Here is a 13,822-nt window from a genome sequence, read left to right on the forward strand (position 1 = left end):
ACCCCTGAAGGTCCGGGTTAGAATTGATCCTCAGTAACCCATGCTTGTCGTAAGAGGCGACTAATGGGATCGGGTGGTCAGACTTGAGGGGGCGGTTGGGTATCCTCGTGGTTAAAGCATTCGCTCGTCACGCCGAAGGCCCGGGTTCGATTCCCCACATGGGTACAATTTGTGAAGCCTATTTCTGGTGTCCCCCGCCTTGATATTGCTGAAATATTGCTAAAAACAGCGTAAAACCATACTCACTCAGTCAGTCAGACTTGAGGACTTGGTTGACACATGTCATCATATCCCAATTGCGTAGATCGATGCTCCTACTGTTGATCACTGAATTGTCTGGTCCAGACTCGAGTATCTACAGACAGCCGCCATATGGCTGAAATATTGCTGAGTGTGTTGTAAAACTAAACTCACTCACTCACTCTTTGGAGTAGCTTATATAAGTTCATTTTTAATGAAACTGTCATTCTGATCTCTTCAGAACAAGGCTGTGCGATACTGGCCAGATAACTCTGAAAAAGAGCTTGTGAAACCTATCCCTGATGGCTGTGTCAAGGTGAAACTAGTCAGTGAGGTCACCGAGACAGATTACATCACAAGGGAATTGGAGGTCAGGATGGTCCTGGATGGACAGGTCAGTATACATGAACTAGGTCAGAGGTCAAGGTTATTGTCAAAGGTCATGTTAATAGCCATGGGTTAAAGTCCAATGTCAATGTTCTTGTCGTCCCCTGCCTTGATATTGCTAGAATACTGCTAGAAGCAGCGTAAAACTAAAACTCACTCGCTCAATGTTGTTGTTAAAGGGTATGGTTATAGTCATAAGTTAAGAAAGTAGTAAGAGGTCAAGGATAATGTCAAGGGTCAAGGATAATGTCAAGGGTCAAGGATAATGTCAAGGAGGTCCAGGATAATGTCAAGGGTCCAGGATAATGTCAAGGGTCAAGGATAATGTCAAGGGTCAAGGAGGTCCAGGATAATGTCAAGGGTCCAGGATAATGTCAAGGGTCAAGGATAATGTCAAGGAGGTCAAGGATAATGTCAAGGGTCAAGGATAATGTCAAGGAGGTCAAGGATAATGTCAAGGGGCAAGGATAATGTCAAGGAGGTCAAGGATAATGTCAAGGGTCAAGGAAAAAGTCCGAGGTTAAGGTTATAGTCAAAGTGTAAGATTAAGTGAGTATCATTTATGTTCTGTAGTTAAGTTTTTAGGGCAGTATATTCCAGATATTTTTATTTTTATTTTTATTTTTTTTCACATTTAAGTTACGTCGCAATGGTTCAGGTAACCTCAGTGATTTGATTGGTTGGGTATCATCATACCCTGATGGTATACATCTTTGTTCGTATATCACCCACAGGATTACATCAAATGTCACTGTGTATTCAAAACCGCAGGATTAACCAGTCCAGACACGATTATGCCCAAGTGACCGTCCTGTATCTTGAAAGTTACTGACTGAAGCACGGAACATCAAACTTCTGAACTCACACATAACAAGCCTCACATGTCTCATGAGAAACTAGGCAACCTCACATGAAGTGTGTTTGTACCTTGACAACAAAATAAATTTGGACTTTCATGGGGATTGATGTCAACTTTCTGTTTCATTAATCATGTCTTAACTTCCCGGAAGAAATATAAGGTCCTTGTTTTTATTTCCTGGCCAAGAAATCAATCACAAGGTATCCATTACTCACATTTTCACACTGAATGTCTTCTGTCTGTAAATGACCTTTACTTTCACACTGTTAAGTCTGGTTGCCCATGTGAGTGAGAGCTGATAGATAATGAACACAAAGCAGTCTCTAGGGCCGGCCTACAATCTTAGCACAAAGTCTGTTCAAAATTTACCCATGAAGATCTGGCTTAGAATTGGTCTTCAGCAACCCATGCTTGTCATCAGAGGCGACTAACGGGATCGGGTGGTCAGGCTCGCTGACTTGGTTGACACATGTCATCATATCCCAATTGAGTAGATGGATTATCTGGTCAGACTTGATTGTTTACAGACCAACGCCATATAGCTGGAAATTTACTGAATTCGGCGTAAAACTAAACTCACTCACTCACAGACCTGAAATTGGATCTTACATATCCCTTCCATACCATTTTTCCAACAGGCGTGTAAGAAAATCGTTTTCTTTTTCAGGAATCAGACCCTCGTCAGATCTACCAGTATCACTTCCAGACCTGGCCAGACTATGGTGTTCCTGCAGACCCTGGCAGCGTGCTTAACTTCCTCCATGTTGTGAACGCCAGACAAGAGATGATTGATGACAAAGCTGGGCCCATTGTTGTCCACTGCAGGTTAGTCGTGGGCTACAAGGGAATCATCAGTATCAGAGTCGAGGTGACTTGTATTTCACTGGACACACCTATATAGAGTTGAGGTGACTTGTATTTCACTGGACACACCTATATAGAGTTGAGGTGACTTGTATTTCACTGGACACACCTATATAGAGTTGAGGTGACTTGTATTTCACTGGACACACCTATATAGAGTTGAGGTGACTTGTATTTCACTGGACACACCTATATAGAGTTGAGGTGACTTGTATTTCACTGGACACACCTATATAGAGTTGAGGTGACTTGTATTTCACTGGACACACCTATATAGAGTCGAGGTGACTTGTATTTCACTGGACACACCTATATAGAGTCGAGGTGACTTGTATTTCACTGGACACACCTATATAGAGTTGAGGTGACTTGTATTTCACTGGACACACCTATATAGAGTCGAGGTGACTTGTATTTCACTGGACACACCTATATAGAGTTGAGGTGACTTGTATTTCACTGGACACACCTATATAGAGTTGAGGTGACTTGTATTTCACTGGACACACCTATATAGAGTTGAGGAGGACTTGTATTTCACTGGACACACCTATATAGAGTTGAGAGGTGACTTGTATTTCACTGGACACACCTATATAGAGTTGAGGTGACTTGTATTTCACTGGACACACCTATATAGAGTTGAGGTGACTTGTATTTCACTGGACACACCTATATAGAGTTGAGGTGACTTGTATTTCACTGGACACACCTATATAGAGTTGAGGTGACTTGTATTTCACTGGACACACCTATATAGAGTTGAGGTGACTTGTATTTCATTGGACACACCTATATAGAGTTGAGGTGACTTGTATTTCACTGGACACACCTATATAGAGTTGAGGTGACTTGTATTTCACTGGACACACCTATATAGAGTTGAGGTGACTTGTATTTCACTGGACACACCTATATAGAGTTGAGGTGACTTGTATTTCACTGGACACACCTATATAGAGTTGAGGTGACTTGTATTTCACTGGACACACCTATATAGAGTTGAGGTGACTTGTATTTCACTGGACACACCTATATAGAGTTGAGGTGACTTGTATTTCACTGGACACACCTATATAGAGTCGAGGTGACTTGTATTTCACTGGACACACCTATATAGAGTCGAGGTGACTTGTATTTCACTGGACACACCTATATAGAGTTGAGGTGACTTGTATTTCACTGGACACACCTATATAGAGTCGAGGTGACTTGTATTTCACTGGACACACCTATATAGAGTTGAGGTGACTTGTATTTCACTGGACACACCTATATAGAGTTGAGGTGACTTGTATTTCACTGGACACACCTATATAGAGTTGAGGTGACTTGTATTTCACTGGACACACCTATATAGAGTTGAGGTGACTTGTATTTCACTGGACACACCTATATAGAGTTGAGGTGACACTGGACACACCTATATAGAGTCGAGGTGACACTGGACACACCTATATAGAGTCGAGGTGACACTGGACACACCTATATAGAGTCGAGGTGACACTGGACACACCTATATAGAGTTGAGGTGACACTGGACACACCTATATAGAGTTGAGGTGACACTGGACACACCTATATAGAGTCGAGGTGACACTGGACACACCTATATAGAGTTGAGGTGACACTGGACACACCTATATAGAGTCGAGGTGACTTGTATTTCACTGGACACACCTATATAGAGTTGAGGTGACTTGTATTTCACTGGACACACCTATATAGAGTTGAGGTGACTTGTATTTCACTGGACACACCTATATAGAGTTGAGGTGACTTGTATTTCACTGGACACACCTATATAGTGTCGAGGTGACTTGTATTTCACTGGACACACCTATATAGAGTTGAGGTGACCTGTATTTCACTGGACACACCTATATAGAGTTGAGGTGACTTGTATTTCACTGGACACACCTATATAGAGTTGAGGTGACTTGTATTTCACTGGACACACCTATAGTAGAGTTGAGGTGACTTGTATTTTCACTGGACACACCTATATAGAGTTGAGGTGACTTGTATTTCACTGGACACACCTATATAGAGTTGAGGTGACTTGTATTTCACTGGACACACCTATATAGAGTCGAGGTGACTTGTATTTCACTGGACACACCTATATAGAGTCGAGGTGACTTGTATTTCACTGGACACACCTATATAGAGTTGAGGTGACTTGTATTTCACTGGACACACCTATATAGAGTTGAGGTGACTTTTATTTCACTGGACACACCTATATAGAGTTGAGGTGACTTGTATTTCACTGGACACACCTATATAGAGTTGAGGTGACACTGGACACACCTATATAGAGTCGAGGTGACACTGGACACACCTATATAGAGTCGAGGTGACACTGGACACACCTATATAGAGTCGAGGTGACACTGGACACACCTATATAGAGTTGAGGTGACACTGGACACACCTATATAGAGTTGAGGTGACACTGGACACACCTATATAGAGTTGAGGTGACACTGGACACACCTATATAGAGTCGAGGTGACACTGGACACACCTATATAGAGTCGAGGTGACTTGTATTTCACTGGACACACCTATATAGAGTTGAGGTGACACTGGACACACCTATATAGAGTCGAGGTGACACTGGACACACCTATATAGAGTCGAGGTGACACTGGACACACCTATATAGAGTCGAGGTGACTTGTATTTCACTGGACACACCTATATAGAGTTGAGGTGACACTGGACACACCTATATAGAGTTGAGGTGACTTGTATTTCACTGGACACACCTATATAGAGTTGAGGTGACACTGGACACACCTATATAGAGTCGAGGTGACTTGTATTTCACTGGACACACCTATATAGAGTTGAGGTGACACTGGACACACCTATATAGAGTTGAGGTGACTTGTATTTCACTGGACACACCTATATAGAGTCGAGGTGACACTGGACACACCTATATAGAGTTGAGGTGACACTGGACACACCTATATAGAGTTGAGGTGACTTGTATTTCACTGGACACACCTATATAGAGTCGAGGTGACTTGTATTTCACTGGACACACCTATATAGAGTTGAGGTGACACTGGACACACCTATATAGAGTTGAGGTGACTTGTATTTCACTGGACACACCTATATAGAGAAAGATGCTTTCATGCTTAGTTTTTAGTTTCTGCATTTCTTGCATTTAAACTGAATTCACATCTCAGGATACCACCAGGGGCCCGTTCCACAAAGCAATGGTAGCACTATGACTGCTGTAAGTCTATGTTAAAGTACGGGAAATATGATCATCTTAGTGCTATGATCTCTGTAAGTCTATGTTAAAGTATGGGAAATATGATCATGTTAGTGCTATGATCGCTGTAAGTCTATGTTAAAGTATGGGAAATATGATCATGTTAGTGCTATGATCGCTGTAAGTCTATGTTAAAGTACGGGAAATATGATCATCTTAGTGCTATGATCGCTGTAAGTCTATGTTAAAGTATGGGAAATATGATCATGTTAGTGCTATGATCGCTGTAAGTCTATGTTAAAGTATGGGAAATATGATCATGTTAGTGCTATGATCGCTGTAAGTCTATGTTAAAGTACGGGAAATATGATCATCTTAGTGCTATGATCGCTGTAAGTCTATGTTAAAGTATGGGAAATATGATCATGTTAGTGCTATGATCGCTGTAAGTCTATGTTAAAGTATGGGAAATATGATCATGTTAGTGCTATGATCGCTGTAAGTCTATGTTAAAGTATGGGAAATATGATCATCTTAGTGCTATGACTGCTGTAAGTCTATGTTAAAGTATGGGAAATATGATCATGTTAGTGCTAGGACTGCTGTAAGTCTACGTTAAAGTGTGGGAAATATGATCATCTTAGTGCTATGATCACTTTGTGGAATTGTTTCCAAACTTGTCAGATAACATTTTTAATATATTCCAATTTTGAACAAAATACTTTTTTCCCCATTTTGTCTAATTTTGTCTATAGTTTTAAGTAAAGGTGATAAATACCTGGACCCCGTATCACAGAGTGATCGTAATGTTATGTCTGCCGTTGGTATATGTCAAAGTATTTGCCTTACGATCTTCTTGGCAGTAGGATAGTTTCATGGAATGAGCCCCAGACTTTGGAATCAAGTTTGTCACATATTTGCATCCTGTTGTTTTGACCCATGAAGATCCAGGTTAGAATTGATCTTCAGTAACCCATGCCTGTCATAAGAGGCGACTAAAGGGATTGGGTGGTCAGACTCGCTGACTTGGTTGACACATGTCATCGTATCCCAATCGCGTCAATAGTAACCCATTCATGTCGTAAGAATGCCACTAACGGGATCGGGTGGTCAGGCTCGCTGACTTAGTTGACGCATATCATCCTATCCCAATTGCGCATACCGATTCTCATGCTGTTGATCACTGGACTGTCTGGTCCAGATTCAATTATTTACAGACCGCCTCCATATAGCTGGAATATTGCCGAGTGCGGCGTTAATCAACCAACCAACCAATCAACTAACCTGTAGTAGTTTGAGGAGGATGCTAAGTGTGGATATGTTCTGTTTCAGTGCTGGCATTGGGAGGACCGGAACATTCATAGTCATAGATATCATACTGAACCAGATCAAGGTGCATGGTAAGGTCTTTTAGGAAAAAGAGCCAATTCAAGGGCTATAATTCCGAACCAATTTTCAATGCTTTAATTTGCTACAAAAGGGAACTGAATAACAGTAACAGAAATAAGTAAACATTTTGGTCTTGTTTGAGCGTGGATAGCTACAGATTATGACGTTTATGCTTGTTCCATGGACTATTCTTAAAAAGGGGACATTCTTATGCTGCCTGATGGTATTGACTGTAAAGACGTCTTTAAGTGGCATTTAGAAGCTGGTATGAAGAGGAATCATTACCATATCTAATCGAGAATAACCCTTCCTACCCTTTGCCCATCTGGCTATGTTTATATTCTCCTTGTGCATAATGTTGTGTATCATTTAGGGTTGGGTATTGCAGAGAATTTTCATATTGCGATATATTGCGATGCGAAAGCATGTATTGCAATATATTGCATGAAGTATTTTTAAACAAAAATTTTTTCTTATAATCGAGTTACTTCTTGATTTATAGAGCAAAAACACAACAAAGTCACTATGCTTGATTAAGCTTTAATAACAACTTATAATCATGATAAAATAAAAATGTGAATAATATTTGGCACAAATGAAACAAGGAAATATCCGAAGATTTCCAAGTGTTTCGACGTTTTCCGAATGCAAGTCAAATACCGGTTTTCGATCAGCATATTGCAATACTTATCGTTTTCATGTCTGAACCGGTAAATACCGGTAAACCAGTTATATTGCGCAGCCCTAGTATAATTACTTGATAGCGGTATTAGGATCTACATTGAAACGTCGCCTCAGTTGCAATAATGAATATATCTATTCATAAAAAGGGTTCCTCCTCTTGATCGTAAAAAGAACCGAAAAGTGGAATGTACTTCAAACGTTTTCTTTGTCCAACAGGTTTTGACTGCGACATCGACATTCAGAAGACCATACAGATGGTGAGGTCACAGAGGTCGGGCATGGTTCAAACCGAGGCTCAGTATAAGTTCGTATACATGGCTGTGTTGCATTACATGGACACTGAAGGACAGCGGCGGCAGGCAGAGCAGGTACATTCACTGTGTTACTGTGGAGTTTCCTTGGGTAGTCACCCTTGAAGTTCTGGGTTAGAATTGATCTTCCGTAACCCATGCCTGTCGTAAAAGCGACTGACGGGATCGGGTGGTCAGGGTCGCTGACTTGGTTGACACGTGTCATCGTATCCCAATTGCGTAGATCACTGGATTGTCTGGTCCAGACTCGATTACTTACAGACCGCCACCATATAGCTGGAATATTGCTAAGCGTGGCATTAAACTTAAATCACTCACTCACTCACCTAGGGTAGTCACACTGTGCTATGTTCAGTGGAACCCTGTTGGTTTGGACATCAAATTTTCGAGACCAATATTGTTAGGAATATCTACGTGTAACGTTATTATAGGGCATAAAATGTCTTCCTAAGGATATTTCACCCAAGACAAATGTGCCTTTTTCTGATGATACGCAGTATGTTGTGTGGATTGGGATTATATGGTCTGTATTTATATGAGTATTTGTATGCTTTGAGTAAGATTGAGTTCAATGTGGTGGAGACCTTCAAACCGGAATGTACTTTTCAGCATGGATAAATTTTGTAGACATATCATTATATTTGTAATAGAATTCAGCGTCACACTTTTGTATTTTTTAATATTATTTATTGTAATAAAAATTGGCCATGATATGCATGTAGGTCCTACATACACATGTGGCTATAGGGTTGTAGGACGTAGGCATTTGAGAAAGAAGTATGCGATAGTGGGCAGTACCAAAAGTGTGCATGATGAAAATGTGGATTAGGATCGTTGTATTTCCTACATTATCTGTATTGGGGTAATTCTACATAAATAATCCCCTCCATCCAAGTGTATATAATTACGAATATTTTTGTATATTTTTCATGAAACACATACTAAAAGCGGAGATGCTACGTTTTCAGAAAAGCCAGATGGCAGGGAGAGATTACACTAACATCAAATATGCCACGGGATCTGAGAACATGGCGCGTGCACGTAACTCGATCCCTACAAACTCCCTTCCTCCTCAGATATCCAATACACGTCTTCAAGATAAAAAAGTTCCCAGGTGAGTAGTATAGCTTTGCTCTCAGCTTAAATACAATCAATTTTCCAGTTGATACAAATAATAACTAAATATTTTGTTCATTTCTTTTACGCTATAAACTACAACACAGAAAAATATTGCAATATGTATCATTTGAAAAGTGTATACTATCGCAGTATACTGGTATACTGGTAGTATATAACGTGCAGTCACTTACTGTGATCACTCAGCTTAGATTCCCCACATGGGTACAATGTATGAAACCCATTTGTGGTGTCCCCCGCCATGATATTGCTGGAATATTGCTAAACGTGGCTTAAAACTAAACTCACTCACTACTGTTTTCACCTGTTTCAGAGCGCCACCAGACGATGCCAACAAAGTTTACCAAAATATCAGCACTATCGACACTGGCAAGGCTGGGAAGAGATGAGATAAACTATCTTAGCTCGTCTCTGTGTCTCTTATAGCTGCTTTACCTTTGGGATCTCCACGGTAACCATGCACGTTGCTTACACCTTGCGTTACCTTCAAAACTGAGACTCGTTTTCATTTCCCGGAGACTTGGCGGTGAATGTGTCCAAAAGGAAACTATTCATAGTATTGTTGATGAAGTGCTAATAATATGGCATCACATATATCTGTCTTTCATGGCTCATGCCTGGAGCATGAGGTGAAAGGTCAAGGTCATTGATGGTCAAGGCCATTGTTGATTAGGGTCACTGATGGTCAAGGTCATTGGTGTTAAGGTCATTGTTGACGTCTGGTCATTGATTCCTCTGTTTTATTTGTTATTGTTTTTCTCTGATGTTTCCATATGAAACTGATGCGATTGTGAATATAAAACTGTACATAATGATCACCATTGTTTGCGGCAGAATTGTGAATTTTCAATGACATTTTTGCCAGTGTTGAACACAGGGAGGACATACACGTGAAAACACAACAAAGTTACGATATACCTGTGATACCGGCTTATATGATGTTTGTGGAAGGCTGAAAAAAATCAAAATAGTTGGTTTCTCAGGCATTGACATCTAAAAGATCTTTGTATCAGAAATCTGTACCTTGTGTTTATATTGTCAATTAGGCCTAAGTACACTGATGTTTGTCAGATTTGTTTGTCAAAGGAAGTGGAGATTTTGTCATTAGATTTTTAAGTGAGAAATCTGTTAAAAAATAGAATTATTTGTTGTATATTAATGCAATCAAGTGATTTTATCCTTCTCGTCTATATGAGATGTTTCCAAATAAGAATATGTCACTTGTGTCAGCCATGCCTGAGAAACAAGTACTTTTTTAGCCTTATGAAACTGTGTACAAAATAATTTGTGTTTTGTATTTGTGTTTTAGAAGATCATTGTTCTTTGTCTTCCCAACGTGCTGTAGTAATAATAATAATATTAATATTTATGTTAATTTCCATCTTATGATGAACACAATATGTCATGTGGTTATTGTGAAAGCAAGACGATTGGTTGAAAAGTCTGGTTAAATAGAAACTAGAGCATGCAGTTCTCGAGTATTTGGAATGGAATGAAAAATATTCAGTATTTGGTCAGTTTATTTTGCAAACATGTTTCACTTTGGTAACTCTTGCTCAGAACTGAACGATTTAGTTGTCATTAAAACATATAATGTAAATTTTTGTTTGTTTATTTTGAAAAATAATGTTTCCCATTATTTGAAAAGGGATTATTGGGAATTTGAGCTTTGATATTTGAATCATTTCGCTAGAACTATCAGTTGGAAGTAAAATTGCTGTGCAGCATATATTCCAAAACTCGGTGAAAATTTGATAATCGCATAATGGTAATCTCACACTTTAATGTGGATTTGTCTCTTCTACCAATTCTACAAAAAGTTGACAATTGCAACCATAGTAACTGTCTCATTATAAAGGATGTTGTATCTGCTGTTTGAAGAACTGATGTCAGTACTAGACTTTGAGCGTTCGGGGTAATAAAGAACAAACTGATATCACTCAATGATGTCTTCGATTGTCCAGTCCATCATTTATATTGTCTGGACATAATGCCCATCTTTTGTCACTAGCGCCATCTCCCTTCATGGCCACCATCTTGTAAAGGATTCCTCTGCTCAAAAATCAACAAGCATCAAAATGCATTTTTCAACTCAAGTTCAGAATAGACCTACATTCAAAATGGTGCGACTGTGACCTTTATGTATTTAATCAAAGGAAAAGACTGTTTCAGATGAACTTACTGTATTCAAGGAAAAGCATTATGCTTGAAGAAGTTAGTGTTGTTTTTGAGATAGTCAAGTAAAGTTGAGCCCAGTACTGGTTGTTTTAGGGATCAATTACGAATTGATTGATGATGCACTCTGTAATAAAGCATGGCTGGTCCTTTTCTCTGTAGCATCACAATTTACTGTGCAGGGTTGTGTCCCTTACCTGTATCAGGATCTGATAGTAGGGCCAGCGTTATATATTGTCGTTTGCAATTTTGAAAGCCAATACTGGTTAGCAGGTGGCAAAGAAATACAAGGAATTTGACATTTTAGATTTTTTTTTCATTTTATACAAAAATAGATGCGTGAATATGTTACCATGTTAGGTTGTCCCATCATATGCCTCTGTGGCATAGTCTTGCGTTTGAGACAGCTGTATGCAGAAATGGTGATGGTGATGATTTTGATTTGGCAAACAATTTTTTGACATTATTTCTGTATTTGACTTTCTGATAATTTGGGTTAAGCCATATTGTTAAAATATTCTTCTATATATGGTCAATCATATCCCAATTGTGTAGATCGATGCTCATGATGTTGATCACTGGATTGTCTGGTCCAGACTTGATTATTTACAGACTGACGACATATAGCTGGAATATTGCCGAGTGTGGCGTTAAACAACCACACCACCAAATCCAAATCTATTTAAGGTCTCGCCTGGGTTTAGATTAAAGATAATGTTCCTTGATTCTGATCCAAAGTTTGTCAGAACCATGCCAGTACCCATGATTCCCTCCTAAGTGGAAGAGTCTTTGAGTCCCCCACCCCACATGAAGCTGATATATAACATTATATACCAGGATATAACTGAGATACTGCTCAAGGAGGTGTTATATAATCCAGCAGACTTTTTGTGACCTAATTATTAAGAAAATGGCAAATACTGGTCATGAGGGATATTTTTTGGGTCATCTTAGATACAGATCTGCATATGCATTTATGAGCTATCAGTGTTATTGAATAAGCATGAACATACGTTGTTTTTGACAATTGCAGATAGTGAGCATAACCTGTATTAGACCATTTTAAGTTGTCATAGGATATTCATGGGCCTGTTCATATATTATATCGATCGTATGCTAAAAATTTCAGATTCAAATCTTATTATTGATTTGTCATGGTTTGTAGAATACAATTTACAGTATTTAAAAAGGTTTACATATACACCAGATTTGTATCTTGAAACAATCAGTTTGAACAGTTTGACTTTAAAAAAGTAAAAAAATGAATAAACCTCATGACATGAAAAACTAATAATTAATCGTGGCCTTAGTGACTTGAGAAATGTCAAAATGTGTATATATCAATGTGCATTATAACTTCCTCTTTCCGTGTTACTTTCTGAAAATTTAATGTGTGGTTTCATCTTTTGAATTGATTGATTTTCATAAACCGCTTAACGATGTCACCATAGTGAGTTGTTAAAACTATACTGACAGAAACAAATAAGGGAACACATGAAAGTACAAGTGTTCCTTTATTCTTTTCCAAGTTTCTTCACAAGCTTTGTATTGCACTGTGGGTGAAAATCTGAGAATAAATAAAGAAACACTGCGATGAAGTGGTGTTCCCTTAATTGTTTCCCTCAGTATATATTTGTTTCACTGTTTCATAACTAATGTCATTGAAGTCACGTTTCCTTACTACAATAATTGCTGATCTTGAAAGTTTTAAAGGAAATTAGCTAAATGTTTCGGAATTACCGTTATCATCAGGCCAGTATAATGACTTCTCTTTCAGATCTGCATGCCCTTTTTGCCATTTATATCAAGTCAGATAAATCCTAACTATACGGTTACTTTGTATCTCAAGTTTGTAGTTATATTAACTGGACAGTGTCTGTTTTCTCCTCCATCAAAGGTTAAGGCTTAAGCCAAAGGATAGCATTTCCACACAGAAACTGGGTGCAGTCTCATTAAGATCAGATCAATATTTTGTTACCTCTAAGCAAAGCTCAGAGAACATTCTAATAGGTCATGTCAGAAAGACCTGTCATCCAACCAATCAGATTCAGTAAATAGATAGGGAAAGTGTCAGTGTGTTTCGACACTGGAGCTTTGAGATTGGCAGTGGGGTAGTCTAGTTGTTAAAGTGTTCACTCATCACACCGAAGACCGGGTTCGATTCCCCACATGGGTACAATATTTGAAGACCATTTCTGGTGTCCTTGGCTGTGATATTGCTGGAATATTGCTATAAGCAGCGAAAAACGGAACTAACTCACTCACTCACCAGAACTTTGAGAGGGTTGACATGAGGTATTCAAAGCGACAGTTTCGGGCTGTACAACTGGTTTCATCCAAATGATTGTCTATCTCTTGCTTCAGTGAGACAAATGTTTGATGAAACTTTCCAAAGTCAGTGGGAAGTTCTGTCATAAATCTTCGCCATCTATGAGAGATGTGAGAATTTGTACAGTTTCAAATTTTGAATCGATGTTTTGCAAATTATAGTGTGTAATTGGAGTCACTAGTTTGAAATGTATATGGTACATGTCACAACAC

The 13,822-nt window shown here is 39.0% G+C and overlaps 1 protein-coding gene across 4 annotated transcripts in view; it reads left to right on the forward strand.

The window, feature by feature from the left end:
• The window catches only part of LOC124257158 (tyrosine-protein phosphatase non-receptor type 11-like), a 64,696-nt gene extending 53,109 nt beyond the window's left edge, over positions 1-11,587 (forward strand). For all 4 annotated transcript variants that reach the window (XM_046691157.1, XM_046691155.1, XM_046691158.1 and 1 more), the window contains 6 exons: positions 482-634; positions 2,154-2,311; positions 6,918-6,985; positions 7,875-8,026; positions 8,938-9,083; positions 9,420-11,587. In XM_046691157.1, the coding sequence (XP_046547113.1) occupies positions 482-634; positions 2,154-2,311; positions 6,918-6,985; positions 7,875-8,026; positions 8,938-9,083; positions 9,420-9,495 (753 nt within the window). In that variant the 3' untranslated portion in view covers positions 9,496-11,587. The remainder of the gene's footprint in view (positions 1-481; positions 635-2,153; positions 2,312-6,917; positions 6,986-7,874; positions 8,027-8,937; positions 9,084-9,419) is intronic.
• The last annotated feature ends 2,235 nt before the right edge of the window (positions 11,588-13,822 follow it).

The sequence above is a fragment of the Haliotis rubra genome, unplaced genomic scaffold, assembly GCF_003918875.1.
Source record: "Haliotis rubra isolate DU_JTF1 unplaced genomic scaffold, ASM391887v1 Scf65, whole genome shotgun sequence".
Taxonomy (NCBI): Eukaryota; Metazoa; Mollusca; class Gastropoda; order Lepetellida; family Haliotidae; genus Haliotis; species Haliotis rubra.